The sequence below is a fragment of the Lepidochelys olivacea genome (assembly GCF_965140295.1).
Source record: "Lepidochelys olivacea isolate rLepOli2 genome assembly, chromosome: 7".
In the NCBI taxonomy this organism is placed as follows: domain Eukaryota; kingdom Metazoa; phylum Chordata; order Testudines; family Cheloniidae; genus Lepidochelys; species Lepidochelys olivacea.
In genome coordinates this window covers 32,701,496-32,719,489 of record NC_140417.1, presented here as the reverse complement: position 1 = coordinate 32,719,489, position 17,994 = coordinate 32,701,496, and the positions used below count along the sequence as shown (strand labels likewise).

General features: G+C 54.4%; 1 protein-coding gene across 1 annotated transcript in view; it reads right to left on the bottom strand.

Annotated features, from left to right (window-relative positions):
• Positions 1–17,994, bottom strand: part of CDC42BPG (CDC42 binding protein kinase gamma) — a gene marked incomplete at its 5' end in the record, with an annotated part of 65,853 nt that overhangs the window by 13,267 nt on the left and 34,592 nt on the right. Inside the window, 19 exons of the mRNA XM_084635370.1 lie at positions 1,863–2,002; positions 2,312–2,445; positions 2,787–2,892; positions 4,477–4,545; positions 4,919–5,023; positions 5,513–5,565; positions 6,621–6,709; positions 7,117–7,265; positions 7,512–7,626; positions 8,140–8,264; positions 10,277–10,370; positions 11,593–11,792; positions 12,302–12,412; positions 14,146–14,388; positions 14,526–14,647; positions 15,367–15,482; positions 16,064–16,143; positions 16,441–16,689; positions 17,793–17,993. Coding sequence (XP_084491496.1) covers positions 1,863–2,002; positions 2,312–2,445; positions 2,787–2,892; positions 4,477–4,545; positions 4,919–5,023; positions 5,513–5,565; positions 6,621–6,709; positions 7,117–7,265; positions 7,512–7,626; positions 8,140–8,264; positions 10,277–10,370; positions 11,593–11,792; positions 12,302–12,412; positions 14,146–14,388; positions 14,526–14,647; positions 15,367–15,482; positions 16,064–16,143; positions 16,441–16,689; positions 17,793–17,993 — 2,501 coding nt within the window. The remainder of the gene's footprint in view (positions 1–1,862; positions 2,003–2,311; positions 2,446–2,786; positions 2,893–4,476; positions 4,546–4,918; positions 5,024–5,512; positions 5,566–6,620; positions 6,710–7,116; positions 7,266–7,511; positions 7,627–8,139; positions 8,265–10,276; positions 10,371–11,592; positions 11,793–12,301; positions 12,413–14,145; positions 14,389–14,525; positions 14,648–15,366; positions 15,483–16,063; positions 16,144–16,440; positions 16,690–17,792; position 17,994) is intronic.

The following is a 17,994-nucleotide window of genomic DNA, read 5'->3' as shown; positions in this document are numbered from 1 at the left end:
GACCTGATAACAACCTTCAATAGGGAGAAGGTTGTTACAAGAAGGATGGTGGATCAGTTGTTCTCGGTGTCCACTGAGGGTGGGACAAGGAGCATTCGTCTTGATGATCTCTCGAGATCCATTCCAGCCTGACATTTCTATGTAACCCCTGCCAGGGGAAGACATTGCTACCCCCATGATTTGGGCACACTGCCTTCATTGGCATCAGAGTGTAGCCTCAGCTTTAGCTTCAACCAGAACTGATCTGACCCTCCCAGGATCAGCCATTCAACCAGAATATATGTGTGTCAAGTGGCACTGGACCTGGTAAAGCCCAGTCACTTAGGGGCTGAGAGCTAAATAAGACTGCTGCTCTTCCCACGTACAAGGTGGTGCCTCTCCAGAATTGTTGGTTTATTTGAAACACCTAAAACAACTAGAAATCTTGACTTGGAATAGGGAGGTTCAGTTACATCTGTATTTGGCCCTGGTGCGACCACTGCTGGAGTACTGGGCCCAGGGCTGGGGCCCACAATTCAAGCAGGATGTGGATAAATTGGAGAGGGGTCAGAGAAGAGCCACAAGAAGGATTAAAGGGTTGGAAAACCTGCCTTGCAGTGAGAGACTCCAGGAGCTCAAGCTGTTTAGCTTAACGAAGAGAAGGCTGAGGGATGAGTTGATCACAGTCTGTATAACATGGGGCTCTTCAGTTTAGCAGACAAAGGTGGAACAAGAGCCACTGGCTAGAAGTTGAAGCGAGATAAATTCAGACTAGAAATGAGGTGCAAATGTTTACCAGTGAGGGGAATTAACTCTTGGGACACTTGATCTACAGATGGGATGGATTCTCCATCCCGGAGAACGTTTAAATGAAGGTTGGGTGTGTTTCTAACAGGTCTGCTCTAGTTCAAACAGGAATTAATTCAGGGCCGGCCTATGGCCTGGGTGACACAGGAGGTCAGACTAGATGATCACATTGGTCTCTTCTGGCTTTATTTTCTATGCATATGGTTTAATCAATCTGATACGTCAGTTGATTTGGTATCAAGCCATTCATATGGATTATTTACGTCATGCTTTTTGCTTTATTATTTGGTTTAGTGAATAAAGCTCATACAATTGGAAACCTGAAGGGAGCGGAAGTTTCTTTCCCAGACACCAGGATCACAACCTACACGAGGTCTGGGGAGAAAACAGACAACTCGACGACTCACCCAGCAGTGATCCATATCTGGAGGGGTGGTAAACCCATTAGGGCACCAGTGTTGTTATGCTGCAGGAAGGGTGGTTCAGCAGGGGGCGCTCTTGCCTTGCACTCAGTCCTGTGGGCTCAAAGGTCTGATCTGGGGCAGCAGAGGCTGGGGGGACACCAGGCTAGTTGGGCCCACTAGTCTGATCCGGGAAGGCAAAGAAGGAAGGGATACCGGGCTGGATGGGCCCCGGGGTCTGTGGCAGGAGGGGGGGATACTGGGCTGGATGGGCCCAGTGGTCTGAGGTAGTGGGGGAGGGGTGAAGACTACCTGGTGGGATGGCCCCAGGGGTCTGAGCCAGGGTGGCAGGGTGGGGGATACCAGGTGGGATGGGCCCAGGGGTCTGACCCAGGATGACAGGAGGGGGAATACCAGGCTGGCTGGGCCCAGAGATCTGAGCCAGGGTGAAGACTACAGGGCGGGATGGCCCCAGGGGTCCGAGCCAGGGTGGGAGGAGGGGGGATACTGGGTGGGATGGGCCCAGGGGTCTGAGCCAGGGTGGCAGGAGGGGGGATACCGGGCTGCCTGGGCCCAGGGGCTGATCTGCAATGACAGAGATGGATGCAGGCTAGGTGTGCTCAGGGGTCTGACCGATAAGACACTTCATGGGTCCCTTTCTCTGCCCCTCCCTACCTCATATCCACGACCTGCATGACGTTAACGCCGCACAGGGAGCCCCGGCCTTCTGGCACGTCATAAAGAAAGAGCTTGAAGTCGCTGACTAAGGCGAATGCCCTCTGCCAGCCCTTCTTCACCCCCGCTGGCTTCGGCACCTACGTGGACAGGGATGGGAGACGGTTACAGCCCCATTCGCCACAAAGTTACACAGCACATCAGTGGCATAGCTGGGGATAGAACCCAGGAGTCCCGGCTCCCAGCCCCCTTCTAACCCACTAGAGCCCACTTCCTTCCTAGAGCCAGGGACAGAACCCAGGAGTCCTGACTTCTGTGACCCTGCTTTAACCATATTCACCACAGCGGAGAAGATCGGGAGAAGGGTGCTTGCAGAATCCTCTCTGCCATGCCACATCAGACCAAAGCCAGGCTGACACAGGGCACCCGCGGAGGGTGGGGGGACTTACCGACAGATATCCCTCAAATGCTGTGCCTGTCCCAGTAACGGGGTTGACCCCCATGGTTTTCCGCAGCTGTTCGGGAGGTGTGGGGCAGATGGCTGTGCCCTCAGCGCAGGACACATGGCAGACATAGTTACAAGCTGCAGGGAGAAGCCAGGATGCGGGGCATGAGTGAGGGGAAGGAGACAGACTCTGACAGGCATCTGATGCAGGGAGAGGGGCCAGAGACCCAGGCACCACCCCCAGGGCCCAGCATCCAACCCTGCCTGGCAGGAGACCCAGGTGCCAGTTCCCAGTGCCCTGCCTGGTAGAAGACGTGGGTACCAGCCCCACGGGCCCAGCACTCAATGGCGGGGACCCAGGCTCTAGGCCCAGAGGCCCGTGCTTAGCCCCATTCAGGAATTCACCTCAGGGAAGCAATTGCAAAGCAGCCCTAATCTGACCCCAGCACAGGGCAGAGCCAGCCCCGGCCCTCACTCACCCTCGCAGGCGTAGCCTTGGCGCAGCAGCCCCACCATGAGCGCGGTGCAGCGCATGCATTTGGTGGGCACGGTGAAGCTCCGCATCTTGAAGCTGTGAGACTTTGGCTGGAAAACGGGGGGGGGACAACAAAAAGGGGTATCAATCTGCGGCTGGGGAGGGACTTTGGGAAGCCAAAGATACAGGGGGATAAACCGGCATTTGTCCGATGTGTGTACACAGACCCACATAATGCACTACACACACACACTAACCACCCACAGTCATCTCCACACAGCTCACCCCACACCCACAGCACAGCCCCGTGAGCACCTAAAAAGACCCATAGATAGATATCTGCACACACAGCATACAAGTATACAGCACACATCAGGCCCACATGCCACATCCCCATGCTCACAGTATACAACTGTACAACACACTGAACCATACAACTCCATGCTCATAACATACATATACAGAGAACCCCCCATATGTACACAACACACCTGTAACAGACCTACATACCACCCCCCCCCCCACAATGCATGTAGAAAAAATACAATATCAGGGAAATTCCAGGGGATTTATGCCACGTGCACACATACCCAAACACCCCCTGCCATGCAACAGGCAGACGTACAAAGCGAATGCAACACACAATGTAGTAACGTGTGTGCAAAAAAATACCCACACGACAGCTGACTAGATGGGGTTTATCTGACTTTGGCAAGTATATACACACTCACCCACACCACAACACACAGGAAAACACACCCACACAATCCATGGTATAAATCCTCTCCATCACACACACCCCACACCAAACATACGGACACCCGAACACCACACAACAAATCCTCTCTACATAAATGCTCTATTTTCACATGTATCTCATGCCATATGCCAGAGAGAAAACACAACCACATGCCTATATAAACAAAGATTCACATCACACATGCACTTACACAAATCCACTAGAAAAGGGCAAGAGAGGATTTCTCTGCCACGTGTGCAGACACAAAGATGCCTAGATATGTGTACAGCACACCCCAACTGTCACATACACTCAATCATAGACAAAGTCTGCCCTAAGTCATCAGGCTGATGTGGTTAACGACCGTCAGCTTCCCCTAGCCAACAGTACACACGGGCTAGCACCACATCCAAATACACTTGGCTCCCCCAACCTGACGAATCAGGTACCCCGTTGGAGCCGGGTGGACCGGAGGTGGCTTGTCTGGGTGAGCTCGAGCGAGACTTGAACCCACAACTTCCCAGGCAGTAACCAAGCTCCTGAACCACTCAGCCACTGTGCCACCCCAGCTGCATGTTGAGAAATCATCTGGCTAAGTGTGGAAATGAAGAAGGCTCTGATCTGACGTAGCAGCACAAACAATCACACATCATGACCGCAAACATGCACCTGAAACACAGAGAGAACATGAACACACAAAATCTTCTCCCATGAGCAGACAACAAACACACACAGTACCAACACACGCTGAAATGCCACAAACACAACGCTTAGTCCTGGCTCCCAGCCCGACCCCACCCCCCTCCCAGAGCTGGGACGAGAACCCACGAGTCCTGACTCCAAATCCCCTGTTCTAACACACACAACTAAAATACCCCCATATATACAAATTCCATGCCCTCCCCCTCCACAACAGAGCAAACACACACATGCTCACACACAAACCCCAGGTTACCTTGAGTGCACCTGAGCTGCTTCCTTCTGCAGCAACAGCTACCTGTGCTGGGGGTTTGGACTGAGCCGGCTGTGAGGATGCAAAGAATGGGGCAGCAAGGAGAGAGAGGGCAGAGAGTCAGCACAGAGAGCTTGGAGGGAAACATTTCAAAAGGAGCTGCAAGTAAGTGACTTTTTCCAAATCAAATCTGGGGAAGAGCTGGGAATAGAATCCAGGTGTCCTGCCTCTGAACCCCACCCTGCTCTAACCCACCAGACTCCCTCCTGCTCCCAGAGGTAGGATAGAACCCAAGAGTCCTGGCTCCCCTCCCTGAGCTGGGGACAGACTGCCCAGGACTGGGGTATGGTAGAATTGTGAGCCCTGGGGAGCCAAGAGCTACATCCTCCATCTGAGCCCCTCACGGGGGCATCACGTAGCAAGGCTGTCAGCATTTACTACTCACGTTGGCTCGGAGGCTTCTCCTCCCTTCTGGGCGCAGCTGGGCCTCCTCGGCCGATCTCCGATTCTCCTGAGTGTCTGGGGAGCTCCCAAAACTGATCGCATCCTTCTGCCAAACAAAAAGCACCATGCAAATCCAATCCTTCAGCAGCATGTAAGGCAATGAGGCAGGGGATGCTCTCCCTCGGAGTCAGTGCGGGCCCCAGCATGGCACTAGGGGGTGCTGTGCTGGAGGGAATGGGGTGGTGGCTCAGTTGGGGGCGCTGTTTCCTTTCAGTCAGTGCTGATCCCGGAGTGGCACTCAAGGGCACCATATGAATCAAGGGGCTATTAATTCCCCCAGATGGGTGGGACCATCAGTGCATGCAGCTAAAGCACAAAGTCCCCTGGGTCAGTGTCTTGAGAGACCTGAGCCGGGAACAGAGCCCAGGAGTCCTGACTTCCTTCCCCCCCAACCTAACCAACAAACCCCATTCCCCTCCCAGAACTGTGGACAGACCCCAGGAATCTTAACTCCCTCGACTCCCTGAGCCAGGATAGAACCCAGGGGCCCTGACTCGCAGCCTGCCCTGCTCCAGCCACAGCCTGACAGACGTACCTCTGTACTCCAGAATGATAGGAAGGGAATTAGTGGCCCCTGTTGTTTTGTGCCTAGAAGAAAGAGAAAAATTCACATGTAGCACTGTAACACCTCAGCAGCAACCTGTCTATGGTCCAGAGTGGACCCCAGATCCACTCTCCCAAAAGTCCAGACCATACCTATTTGCGCTAAAGGAGAATCCCCCATTACCTGCTAGCAGTACAGGTGATTTGACACATGGTGGAGAAGTTCTCGTTGCATCCAGCAGAGGGAAATGGCACATAGACACACAGACACACACACAGTAGCCAGTTCACAGAACCACTGCATTTGTCAATGAGAACATGACGTGCTGGTTAGGGCTGGGAACCAGGAGTTTTCACTTCTAAGTGTGTTCCACCAGCACTGAATTATTACAATAGCATCTATAGACCCCTCGGGGTGGGGCCCCACACAGGCCCTCCCAGTTGAGCCACCCCAATGCCCCCCACCAGTTGTTGCACACACAGCGAGAGTCTCAGTCCCCCAGAGCCGACAGCCGGGACAGACAAAAGATGGCTTCTCCCCACTTTACAGGTGGGGAAGCTGAGGCCAGAGTGACTCTGTGACTTGCCCAAGGTCAAGCCGTGGCCGAGCAGTGAGAGGAGCTAGTGAGGAGGGTGCAGGACACCTGGGTTTTATTCCTGGCTCTGCCAGTGACCTCAGGAGAATCCCTTCTCCTCTCTGCCCCTCCGCTGCCCCGCCCACCCTTTGTTTAGGCCTGGAGCTCTTGGGGACAGGGACTCTCTTACCATGGGTCTGTTTTGTGCCTGGCACATCAGTGGCCCCTGACCTCGGTCACAGTCTGTGTAGCACCTGGCACAACTGGGTCCCCCAGTCTTGGTCAGGGAGGCCCGTGCAGTGCCTGGCATAATGGGAGAGCCTCCAACCTCATTCAAGGGTGGGCCTGAGCGGTACCAAGGACAGCTCCCCAATCTCAACCGCTGGGGGGTGGGGGGGGATGCATGCAGCCCCTGGCATGGTGGGGTGTCCCTGATCTCGTTTGGGCAACCCAGGCTAGAGTGGTAACCACAAAGCAGCCATCCTGCATGTGTACTCAACCAGGCTGGACGTTCTGGGGCCTTACCCTCCACAGACATGACCTTCAGCTCCTCCTTCAGCTTCTCCAGCTCCAGCTGCAGGGCCCGGTTCTGCACCTCGGCTTCTTGCAATTTCCTTGTCAAATAGCCAAACAACAAGGGAAACCCTTGTCTTTATTGCTCCAAAGGTGCCACGGGGCCGGGGCAAGGATAGCACAATGCTGCACCCACGCAGCTGATGGCAGAGGCGCCAGTCCCTCCCCAAACAGATTCTACCCTGACGAACATCTCGGGGCGAAAACTGTTGAAGCAGCAGCATTGTCTAGCCATTGTATCAGGGGTCTGTGGGCTCCTCTGTCCTATCCCTACCTCCAGGAGGGAGTGGAATCTGGTGCTTAGAGCAGGGGGCCTGGGAGCCAGGACTCCTGGGTTCTTGTCCCAGTTCAGCCACCGGCAGTCCCCCAGCTGTCTGGCAAGTGTCCCAAGGCATGGAGCTCCCACCCTTTCCCCAGCTAACAAGTATCAGCTCCCCACCCGCCTCACCGCTCGGTGGCCAGGTGTGCAGCCTTCATCTCAGTCAGCTCCTCCTGGACACCCTGCTTGGCCCGGATCTCAGCTTCCAGCGCTGACTGCAGCTCCAGCTTGGCCGAGGCCTCCATCTTCTGCAGGCGCCTGGCCTTCCAGTGATTGTCCTTCCCATTTGGAGAGAGGAAGAGCTGAGCCAGGAGCAGGGAAACTCCCGGGCTGCCTGGATCACAGGGAATGGGACCCCCAACCTTCCCCCTAGGGGGTCCCAGCTCCAATCTCAGCACCAGGGCAGGGCACTGGCTGGCTCAGAGGGTTGGGGAATGGGATATGGGGCCTTTCCCCTCTCAGGGGTGGGGGTGCTGGCTCCAATCCAGCCCCACCAGACACATGCAACCCCGCTGAGCTCATACCGGGGTCCGGGCACCTGACGTTTGTGTGCTGATGTGTTTCAGGGATTCCAGCTCCTCGGTCATGCGAGTGGCCAGAGCCTGGAGATAGCCCCTGGACTCCTTCTCATCACTGACCCTAGGGGAGGGAGAGAGAGTCAGGAGAAAGCCCTGCCAGGAGCCAGCTAAACCAGCCCAAGTGGGACCAAGGCAGCAGCATCTGCCCCTGCAATCTATTCCCCAGTCCCAGGGAAAGGAGACCCCAGCCTAGCATGTTCATGTCAACCAAGTGAGGGGGGTAAGTGATCTGGAGCAAGTCACACAGCCAGCAACACAGCAGTGTTCTGTTTTCCAACCCTCCCTGTTCAAACAACTAGACCTCACTCCTCTCCCAGAGCTTGGGATAGAACCCAGGAGTCCTGACTCCCAGCCCGGCCCCCTGCTCTAACCACTAGACCCCACTCTCCTCCCAGAGCCAGGAACAGAACCTAGAGTCATGACTCCCAGGCTGTACCCTTGTTCCCTGGTACCATCGGATGCTGTCTCATTCTAAGAGCAGGGTAACCCTTGTGTACTCTCACCCAACCCTACAGCGAACCCTGCTTGGGGCACTAATCCCTGCACCATCTGGCTCATCATGAGGGGCTCATACCACTTCAGGATGTCAGAGATCTGGGCCTCCCAGTTAGTGACTGTTTCTCTCCGGTCCTCCAGTGAGCGCAGCTCCTGCTCCAGCTGCCTGTTGGCCGTATTTAGCTTATCCACCTGGCCTAGGAGCTGCAAACAGGAGAGGAAGACAATGCCTCAGGGACCTTGGGAGGAAGGACCCTGCAGCTAGAGCTGGGCGAGAATGGGCTTTCATTCCCTTGCAGTTCCAAAATATCAGGAAAAAATTTGTATCAAGTCGACCCAAAACAAAGGTTTTTATGGAATTTTCGACGAATCAGGGAGTCCATAAAGTTTTTTTTCAGGTCAATTGAAATGTGTCATTTTTGAGTCCCCCCCACCCTTTAAATGTTATTTTAAATAAAATTAAAGGTAATTTCAAATGAGAATTCAGTTCACATCAACAAGTCAACATGCTCCAAGTTTTGGAGCTTTTGATTTGTTCGATTTCAACAAAAACAATTTGCTGAAATCGACCCAAATTTACAAAATGTTTCCATCTGCCTGAATCTGCATTTTTCACTGAAAAAAAGTTTTGATGGAAAAAGTTCGGCCAGCTCTACCTCCCCCGTCCCCTCAAATCCCTCCTATTCTTTTAACTCATGGTACCATGAGAGCAAGGTCTGTCCACATGTAACTATCGCCTCGTGTCCCGAGCGTGCTCTATTCACTGACCACAAACTTGGCTAATGCAGAGTTACGGCTGATCTTGTGGTGCTTCAGAACATCAAATTGAGCAAAACTCAAACCTCTGAATTAACACCCAGAATTAAGCTACATGCATCTTCCGAATTATCTGCTGTTCTCAAATTCCATTTCCCCCAAATAACCGTGGCCCGCTCCCCCTTCCTCGGATGGAGGCGGATTGGATCAACATGCTGGCAGATCTTTCTCTGACTTCTCCACAGAGCAGGTTTTAAATGCTCATTGCCTAGGTGTACGCTCAGGTTCAGTGCCCACAGCACGTCCCCTTGGGCCATCCAGGTCATATGAATAGTGAATGACTCAAAATCCTCTTGGCTGCTCTGTCTGCACATGTACGTTGCAATGCATCCAGTGCATGCCTCTAGCCAGACAGCTTAACTCTTTTCTGAATAACATTTTCAATATTGCTTCCCCCAAAAAGCAGTGGGTGCCAATGCCATGCACTAGCAGGGATAAATGGCAAGTGTTTGAGACGATCAGACCCACAGTTCAAGCCCCAGATCTGTGCAATCAAAGTTGGTAGAAATGTGTCAGCATTAAGAAATGCTGGAGGGTTGGGGGGCTGTATCTCAGGAACCTCTTGTTTGAATGCCCCCAAATTTGGCTCACTAACCCCACCCTGTTCCCCCATGAGGCAAACCAAATTTCAAGACAATCCAATTAAGCATGTGAATTTTACAGCACCTGATAGAGTTGACCTTTAAACAGAAAGAGTGTCTCAACCTTAACTACAGCAGAGCTGGTGGTCGCCTGTAACACATGGGCGAGATCTGTATACAGCCAGCTAAGGAGCATCTCGAGAGTGTGCTGTACGTAGGAGAGCTCTGTATACATACAGCAGCTATTTAAAGTGCCAGAAGAGGGTGCTCCATGCAGAATCGTTCCTGGGCTTTTCAGGGCCAATTCAAGTTGTGGGGGACAATTGCAAACAGCTGCTCATGTACAGCTCTGAGAGCAGGGCAGAGCTTGCGGGGTTGCAATGAGATGAGACAGACCGGCCCTCAGGTACCAGCTAGGGATAGGGCTCTGTGCCTCCTCCCGCATGCTGCAGGGGCTCCAGAGACCCTGTTCTCTGCCTCTGGGGGCTAAGATCCAATAGCCCCACTGCAGCCTGCATTCCCTGCTCCAGGACCCCTCCCTCTGCTACCTGCAGCCCACATGCAATCCCTTTGGCTGGAGCCAGGCAGACCGCAGCACTCTCCCATCAGGAGATGCCCCCTGTGGCAGCAGGCGGTACTGCAGCTTTCAGTGATGCAGCCCCTGCAGCTACCCAGGGACAGCAGCCGGGAGTACAGCCCGCAGCACATCAGCCATGCAACCCAGCAGCAACCAGATTGCAAGAGGCTGAGCCCCATGAACTCTGGAAGATCCAAATCAAGCCCACCTTGGAGAAATGGAGAGATTCATATTCCTCTTACCCTCTCCTTTTCCTGGGCGAATTTACTGTTCTCTTCCTGCAGCCAAGTCCTCTCCCGTTCGTTCTGGTCCGTCAGCTCCTCGTGTTCCCTTAAACTAGAGCCCAGGGGTTGGAAAAGAACATCAGAGCCACGACTAACAGGAATAATAGTATTAATCCCCAGCTTTTATCCAACGCTTTCCACCTGTAGCTCTCAAGGTGCTTTACAACAGTGCTTCTCAACCAGCGGTACGCCGAGGTCTTCCAGGGGGTACATCAACTCATCGAGACAGTTACCTAGTTTTACAGCAGGCTCCACAAAAAGTACTAGCGAAGTCAGTACAAACTAAAATTTCATAGAGAGAATGACTTGTTTATACTGCTCTATATACTATCCACTGAAAGGTAAGTACAATGTTTATATTCCACTGGATTTATTTTATAATTATATGGTACAAATGAGAGAGTGAGCAATTTCTCAGTAACAGTGTGCTGGGACACGTCTGTATTTTTACCTCTGGTTTTGTAAGCAAGTAGTTTTTAAGTGAGGTGAAATCTGGGAGTATGAGAGACAAATCAGACTCCTGAAAAGGGTACATGAGTCTGGAAAGGTTGAGAGCCACGGCTTTAAAAATCTGGGCCATGGCATTATCCTCATTTTACGGATAGGGAAACTGAGGCACAGAGAGAGGCACTGACTTGCTCCAGGTCACCCAACAGGCCAGTGGCAGAACCGAGAACAGAACCCATTCTGGGGCTGTAACCACTTGGTCACACAACAGCAACTGTGTCTGAAGGATATTTCTTTCCCAACTCCTCCCCTGTTAAAAATGGCCATTTATCGGAATTTAAAAATGTGGATTTTTTTTTTTGGAATTTTTTCTTCAAGTTAACAATTTTACCCTTTCCCTTCCTTTTAACCACTGAATGGAATTGAATAAATAGTTCTTCCCCCTTACTCTCACTATTGGAAACGTCCCAAATTTCTGAAATGTGACAGAGCAGGGAAAAGGGAAAAAATTCCTAGGGTGCAAAAATAAATCATTATTGGAAAAAACAGGGTGTCCAGGTCTGTGACAGAAGTGGAGAAATGAAACGAAAGAGGGCAAGAGAAGAGGGAGGAAAAAGGAAATAGGAAAACGAAGAAAAACTCCAAAAAAATTTTTCCGGGAAAAATGTTTCCAAATAAAAAAAAGAGGAATTTTCTCACAGGAAAAATCCACCTTCCATCTCCCTCTCTTCCCCCAGAAAAAAAATAAGTCCCCTCCCTGCCCCTGACCAGTGGGGATGCTGAGCACAGGAGAGGGCTCTGGGTTCAAATCACCCCTCCCCACTCACCTCTCCTTCCTGGCTTTCTCCAGTTTTCCCTGCAGCGGGGCAAGCTCAGCCTGTGGAGCCCACTGCTGGCTCTCCCTCTGCTGCAGTGGCTCATGAAGGCTCCTCTGCTCCCCCTTGGGCTGCAGGTCCCCTCGCGGGAGCGTAGGGTCCTTGGTGTGGTTGGGGCCGGCAGGATCCAGAGAGGCTGTGCCATGCTTCGCCTGCAGGGGGCAGGAGAGTTCAACCACAGGCACCCACTTCTCCATTACCATGGGGGGCGCTTATGCAGTATCAGTAACTGGTCAAAGAGGAGTGCTGATGCCTAATCCTGCAAGGGACCCTAATGCTCCCTGCAGAGACCCCCATTGACCGGGCAAATGGCCCCCCCCCCCCGAGTGATCCCACTGATCAGGTAAGGAGCCCTCGTGCACCCACCAACTGCCCCCCCCAGGGGCCCCACTGACTGGGTAAGAGGCCGTCATGCATCCACCAACCGCCCCCACAGGGACTCCCACTGACCGGGCAAGGGGCTCTCATGTGCTCACCAATTGCCCCCGCAGGGGTCCCCACTGACCAGTCAAGGGGCCCGCGTGCGCTCACTGCCCCCTGCCCCCAGGCCCCTGCTGGGCAGGGGAGGAGAATGCTCTGGAGGCTGCACTCTCTGACTGCCTACCTGTGCGAGGGGCACTGGTGCATTACTCCCCACGTACCCAGCCCCCTTCCCCCTCACCTTCAGCCCCTCCAGCTCCTGCCTCATCTTCCTCGCCTGCTGCTCACTTCTCTCCTTCAGCTTCTGCTGCTTGGACACTTCGCTGGAGAGACCTTTGACCCGAGACTCCAGCTGTGGGGGTGGGAGGGCCATCAGCCTTGAGCACCCCCACAGCCCCAGGGCTGGGAGAACAATGGGCCTGAGGCGAGGGCGCTGGGGGCCCTGGGCCCTTCCCCGGGAGTCAGACCCAGGGGAGGAGAAATGGCTGGTTCAGGGGATTGGGAAACAAGACATGGGGCCATTCCCCTCTGGGGCCCCCTGGCTCTGACCCAGCCCCAGAGTGTGAGATGCCTGGCTGAGGGTTGGGGTATGGATCCTAGCCCACTCCCAGGTCATCCCCCGCACTGCCAGCCCCCAGTGATGTAGGTTTGCAGGACTCAGCAGACCCAGGACTAACTACCTAGCGTGAGGTGAGAGACAGGGGAGGACAGGGCCCAGAGACTGAGTCCCAGCAGAAGAGGCTCAACCCAGGACAAGGAGGGGAAGCCAAACACTCCCTGCTTGTGCCCCTGCCCCAGGCATGCACACAGGAGTCAGGCCCAAAGGCAGCAGGGACCCTATTCTAACCCTGTTACACCCCCTCTCTGTTTGGGGTCACCCCCAGGGGTGCCAGTCCCTCCTGACCTAAGGCAACTCACAAGGGGGCTGGATTCTGCTCCCACATCCTCCACACTACCCAGAGAGCCTCAAAGACAGCACAGGGGAACCAGGATTACTGGGGGACACTCAGCAGCAAAGTACTTCTGATGGGAGGGATTATTTTTACTTTTCAGGTGCACCCCTAACCGGGCACAGAGCAGCCCCAGTATCCTCCTACCCCAACACAGCTCTGCCTTGCAGCTTCCCCCCTTCCAGCCTGTTCTTAAAGGCATCCAGTTTAACTATGCTTAGCTGTCACTGATTGCCAGATAACTAGATCTATCTGGCTTTAAGATTAAACTCAATAAGTTTATGGAGAAGATGGTATGATGGGATAACATGATTTTGGTAATTAATTGATCTTTAAATATTCATGGTAAATAGGCCTAATGGCCTGTGATGGGATGTTAGATGGGGTGGGATCTGAGTTACCCAGGAAAGAATTTTCTATAGTATCTGGCTGGTGAATCTTGCCCATATGCTCAGGGTTTAGCTGATCACCATATTTGGGGTCGGGAAGGAATTTTCCTCCAGGGCAGATTGGAAGAGGCCCTGGAGGTTTTTCGCCTTCCTCTGTAGCATGGGGCACGGGTCACTTGCTGCAGGATTCTCTGCTCCATGAAGTCTTTAAACCACGATTTGAGGACTTCAATAGCTCAGACATAGGTGAGAGGTTTGTCGCAGGAATGGGTGGGTGAGATTCTGTGGCCTGCGTTGTGCAGGAGGTCGGACTAGATGATCATAATGGTCCCTTCTGACCTTAATATCTATGAATCTATGAAACTGGAATTTAACCCCTGCCCGGTCCCCTAGCTGCCAGCTGGGGAACACAGTCAGTGCTGGCCAGCAGGGGGCACTGTGCATTCAGCACAAGAGGCATGTGGCTCAGCATCATGCACAGATGACAGGCTGGCAGCTGAGGGTGTCGGGCGGGGGGGGGGGTGCAGTTGGTGCTGTATGATGCCTGGGTGCAAGGAGCCACCAGGTGAAGTCCCATTCGTAGCACAGGGAAGGTGAGGCTGGTGCGGCACAATGTAAACCACCAGGGGACATCTCATGCACACAGCAGGGAGGGACATGACCTGGTGATGCATGCGTGCAAGGTCCTCACTAGGAGGGGTCCCATGCTTGGTGCAGCCAGGAAGGGGTGGGCGCTGCCCGGTTACCTCCTTGCGCCCACTTTCCACCCGTGCCAGCTCCTTGCGCAGGCCGTCCACACGCCGGGCAGCTGCCTCGGTCTCCTCCTGCCGTTCCCGCAGCTGGCGCACATGCCGGAGTAGCTGGGCCTGCAGGTCCCCGCACTTGGCCTCAGCGCAGCGCAGCTCCTCTGCTGTTTGCTTCTGCCTGGCCAGGAGCTCCTGCAGCTCCTGGCCCTGGGCCTTCAGCAGCTCCTGGGCCTCCGACAGTTCCTGTGGGGGTACAATCACTGTTAAACCGGCTGCTGTGCTCCATCACAGAGGTGGCTGCATCTCAGTGCCGGGCCAGGGATCCCAGTTATTCTGTACAGGTGGAAGGGGCAGTAGCAGGACTCCTGGGAGCATCTCACCTTACGGGCCTCGTCCCTCTCCTGTCTGAGCGATTTCAGTTGCTTCTCCAGGATTTTCACCTGCCCAGACGCCTCCCCCTCCAGCCGCTGCTTTATCGTGTCTTCAGCTTCCGACTGGCTCTCTGAGCATTAGAGACACCAGGGAATTTACTTACCTCTAATCAGACCCATGGGCCCAACCAGTCTGGTCTCCTCTCCCACCATCCCACTACCCCAGATCAGATCCCAGATAAGATCAATGGCCCAGCTGATCCACACCCACTATCCCTCAGGCATCAGTACCTGCCTGTCAACTTTCTACACATCTCTGTTTCTCTCTTCAAGCTCCCAATTTTTGAGTCCTTGGCTGGGGCTTTGGAAACTCGAGGGGGGGGGGGAAATCTGGGCAGCTTGTCTGCATGGGGAAATGTTAGGTGGAACCAAAATGGGTCAGCCCCCAAAACTGGATGAAAGGGACTGAGCAGGAAGGAGAGGGATGGCCCCAAGCTCTCTCCTGGGGCATCCCTCGTAAACAGCTGCTGGGTTCTCTCCCCAGCTCTAGGAGGGGAGAGGGGTGCAGTGGTTAGAGCAGAGGGCTGAGAGTCAGGACTCCTGAGGTCTATCCCTAGCTCTGGGAGGGTCAGTGGTCTAGTGGGTTAGGGCAGGAGGTTGGCAGGCAGGGCTCCACCCTGGTTCTGTTCCCAGACTCAGTGTCACTTCCTCTGCCAGATGATGATGATGCAGATACATCCATGACCAGGTGTGCAGAGACTACAGGGATAAGGGTGCAAGAGGGGGGCATCTAAGCTGCTAGACAGGGCAGATCTTTGGGATTTAACCCTCCAAGCACCACCTGCCTCACCTTGAAGTTTCCGGGCCAGCTCCATCTTCTCCCGCTCCAGGTTCCGGATCTTCTTCTCCAGCCGGGCCACGGCAAGGGATGTGGAAGGGGATGGGGGCTTCTGCTCAGAGACGGGGCTGCAGGACACGGTGAGGGGGAGCATGTGTGAGCATCCCGCTTGGTCAGCTTAGCCCAGGATGTGGCTCTTTGTCGCCCCCTGGTGGCTGCAACAAGTGGCAGAAGCCTCGGCATCCCCAGACTGGGTGGTCCTTCAGCCTGACCCCTAGAGTCTCGTGTCTCTAGATCTCGAGGTGATGAGTTCAATCCTGGCCAGAGGGCACCGAGTTCACACGTGGCCCATGAGGGGATACCAGGCTGAATGGGCTCAGTGCAGCAGGGAGGGGGTCCCATGGCTCTGACCTGGGGTGGCAGGGAGGGGAGCATGCTGGGCTGGATGGACCTATGGGTTTGATCTGGGGTGGCAGGAAAAGGGCCCCATGGGTCTGACATGGGGCGGCCCAGAGGGGGCAAGCTGGGCTGGATGGGCCCATTGGTTTGATCCAGGGTGTCAGAGACAGGTGAGATGGGCCCATGGGTCTAAGCCAGGGCGGGGGGATCATGGATGCGCATTGAAGTGATAACAACGCTGGCCTCTCTGGCCCCCAGGGGAACAGCTGTGGAGAGGGACTGTGTGTCCCTGCCAGGGGCTCGTACTTACCAGCCAGAGGTGAAGGTGAACCCCACAAAGGGAAGATGGTGGCCAGTGAACGCACTGTGAGAAACAGGGGGCAGTGTCTCCTGGGAGATCAGAGAGGGACGACACACATCACAAAGAGATCATGGCAGCCAGCGCGGATACACCCCCACTCCTGGGCCGGGGCACGCGGGGGCTGTTTACACAGCATCTGAGGAACCTCAATGACCCTGTGTGGCCAGGACCTCAGTTCTACAGCCTTAGAGGAAAGTAGGCCCTGTCAGCAGCACAGCATCCCATAGCATAGCACTGGGGTCAGCACCGACTGTGAGAGCAAAGCACCCCATACCGAGACCACCGCCCCCTCCGTGCAGCACAGCGCCCCCTAGCGCTGCACTCACCAACTCCTTGAGTGTGTCGTCGTCCACGTCAAAGTTGGAGGTGTCTGCGGGGCTGTTGACCTCAGGCACGTAGGGGGGCGTGCTGGCTCGGATGTTGTCCCAGTCGATGCCTTCAAAGAAGGGGTGCCGCTTGAAGTCCTCAATGCCGTTCTGGCCCAGTCGCAGCTCCTGGTGGCACAGCAGCCCCCGGATCAGGTCCTTGGCTGGCTCCGACACGTCCGTGATGTCTGTGGGGAACTGCAGGTGGTCCTGTAGGGGGATACAAGCCAAAGGGGCTCAGTGCAGAGGGATTGATGGGGGGAGTCAGGCTGGAGTTCCTAGCTGGCTTCCTAGCTCGTTGTCCCTTTGCCCATCACGTTCTCTGCACCTCCGGACAGAGCTATCAGCACACATGCCAAATAATCCCAGTGTATGCAAATTAACATGAATACACACACAATTGATTGAAATGACCACACAAATCAGTCTCCTGTATGCACAATTTATTCAAATACATGCAGATGTATTCGTATTTATCCCCCTCTACCCACCCAGTTATCACCATACACCCCCTTTCATCCCCTTGTACCCATCCTTCCTCCATTCCATTCAAGCAAACATCCCTCTCCTTCCCTCCACTCCATCTACTCACCCACCCTCATCTACCCATCCATTCCTCCCTTCCTCCAGCCGTCCCTTCCCATCTACCCATCCCCATCCACACACGCATCCATTCACCCAGCCAGCCATGTTCATCTATCTATCCATCCACCCAGCCATCCCCAACTCCATCCCTATCCATCCACCAATCTGCCCATAGTCATCTACTTATCTGTCCATCCCCATTCCCCATCCATCCATCCATCCATCCATCCACCCACCTACCTACCTATCCACCCATATTCATCTATCCATCCCCAATCGCATCCACCCATCCCCATCCACCCACCCATATTCATCTATCCATCTTCATCCATCCATCTATCCATATTCATCTATCCATCACCATGCCCCATCCACCTTACCATATTAATCTATCCATCCATCCATCCACCTACCCATATTCATCTATCCATCTTCACCTACCAATCCATCCAACCATATTCTTTCATCCATCCATCCATCCATCCATCCATCCATCCATCCAGATATCAACCCATATTAATCTACCCATCTATTCATCCCCACTCCTCATCCATCCCTCCCCATCTACACACGGATTCTCCAACACCCCTCACCACCATACCTCCTCTCAGACTCTCCCAAGCATCCACCCCTTTGCAGCAAAGCCTGCACCATACACCCCCTGTTTCAAGGCCCTCTTGGCAGGCTCAGGGAGGCCTGGCCGGGGCACTCTGCCCTTCCAGGCTCACCTCATGGTCCATGATCTTGCCATAGGTCTCCACCAGGGACTCAGCATAGAAGGGTGTCTCCCCGAAGAGCAGTTCATACATGCAGACGCCCAGGGACCACCAGTCGCACTCAGGGCCGTACTTCCCCTTCCCGTCCTCCATGGCCTGCAGGATCTCAGGGGAGATGTAGTCAGGGGTCCCCACTGCCACTGCAGACTCCACC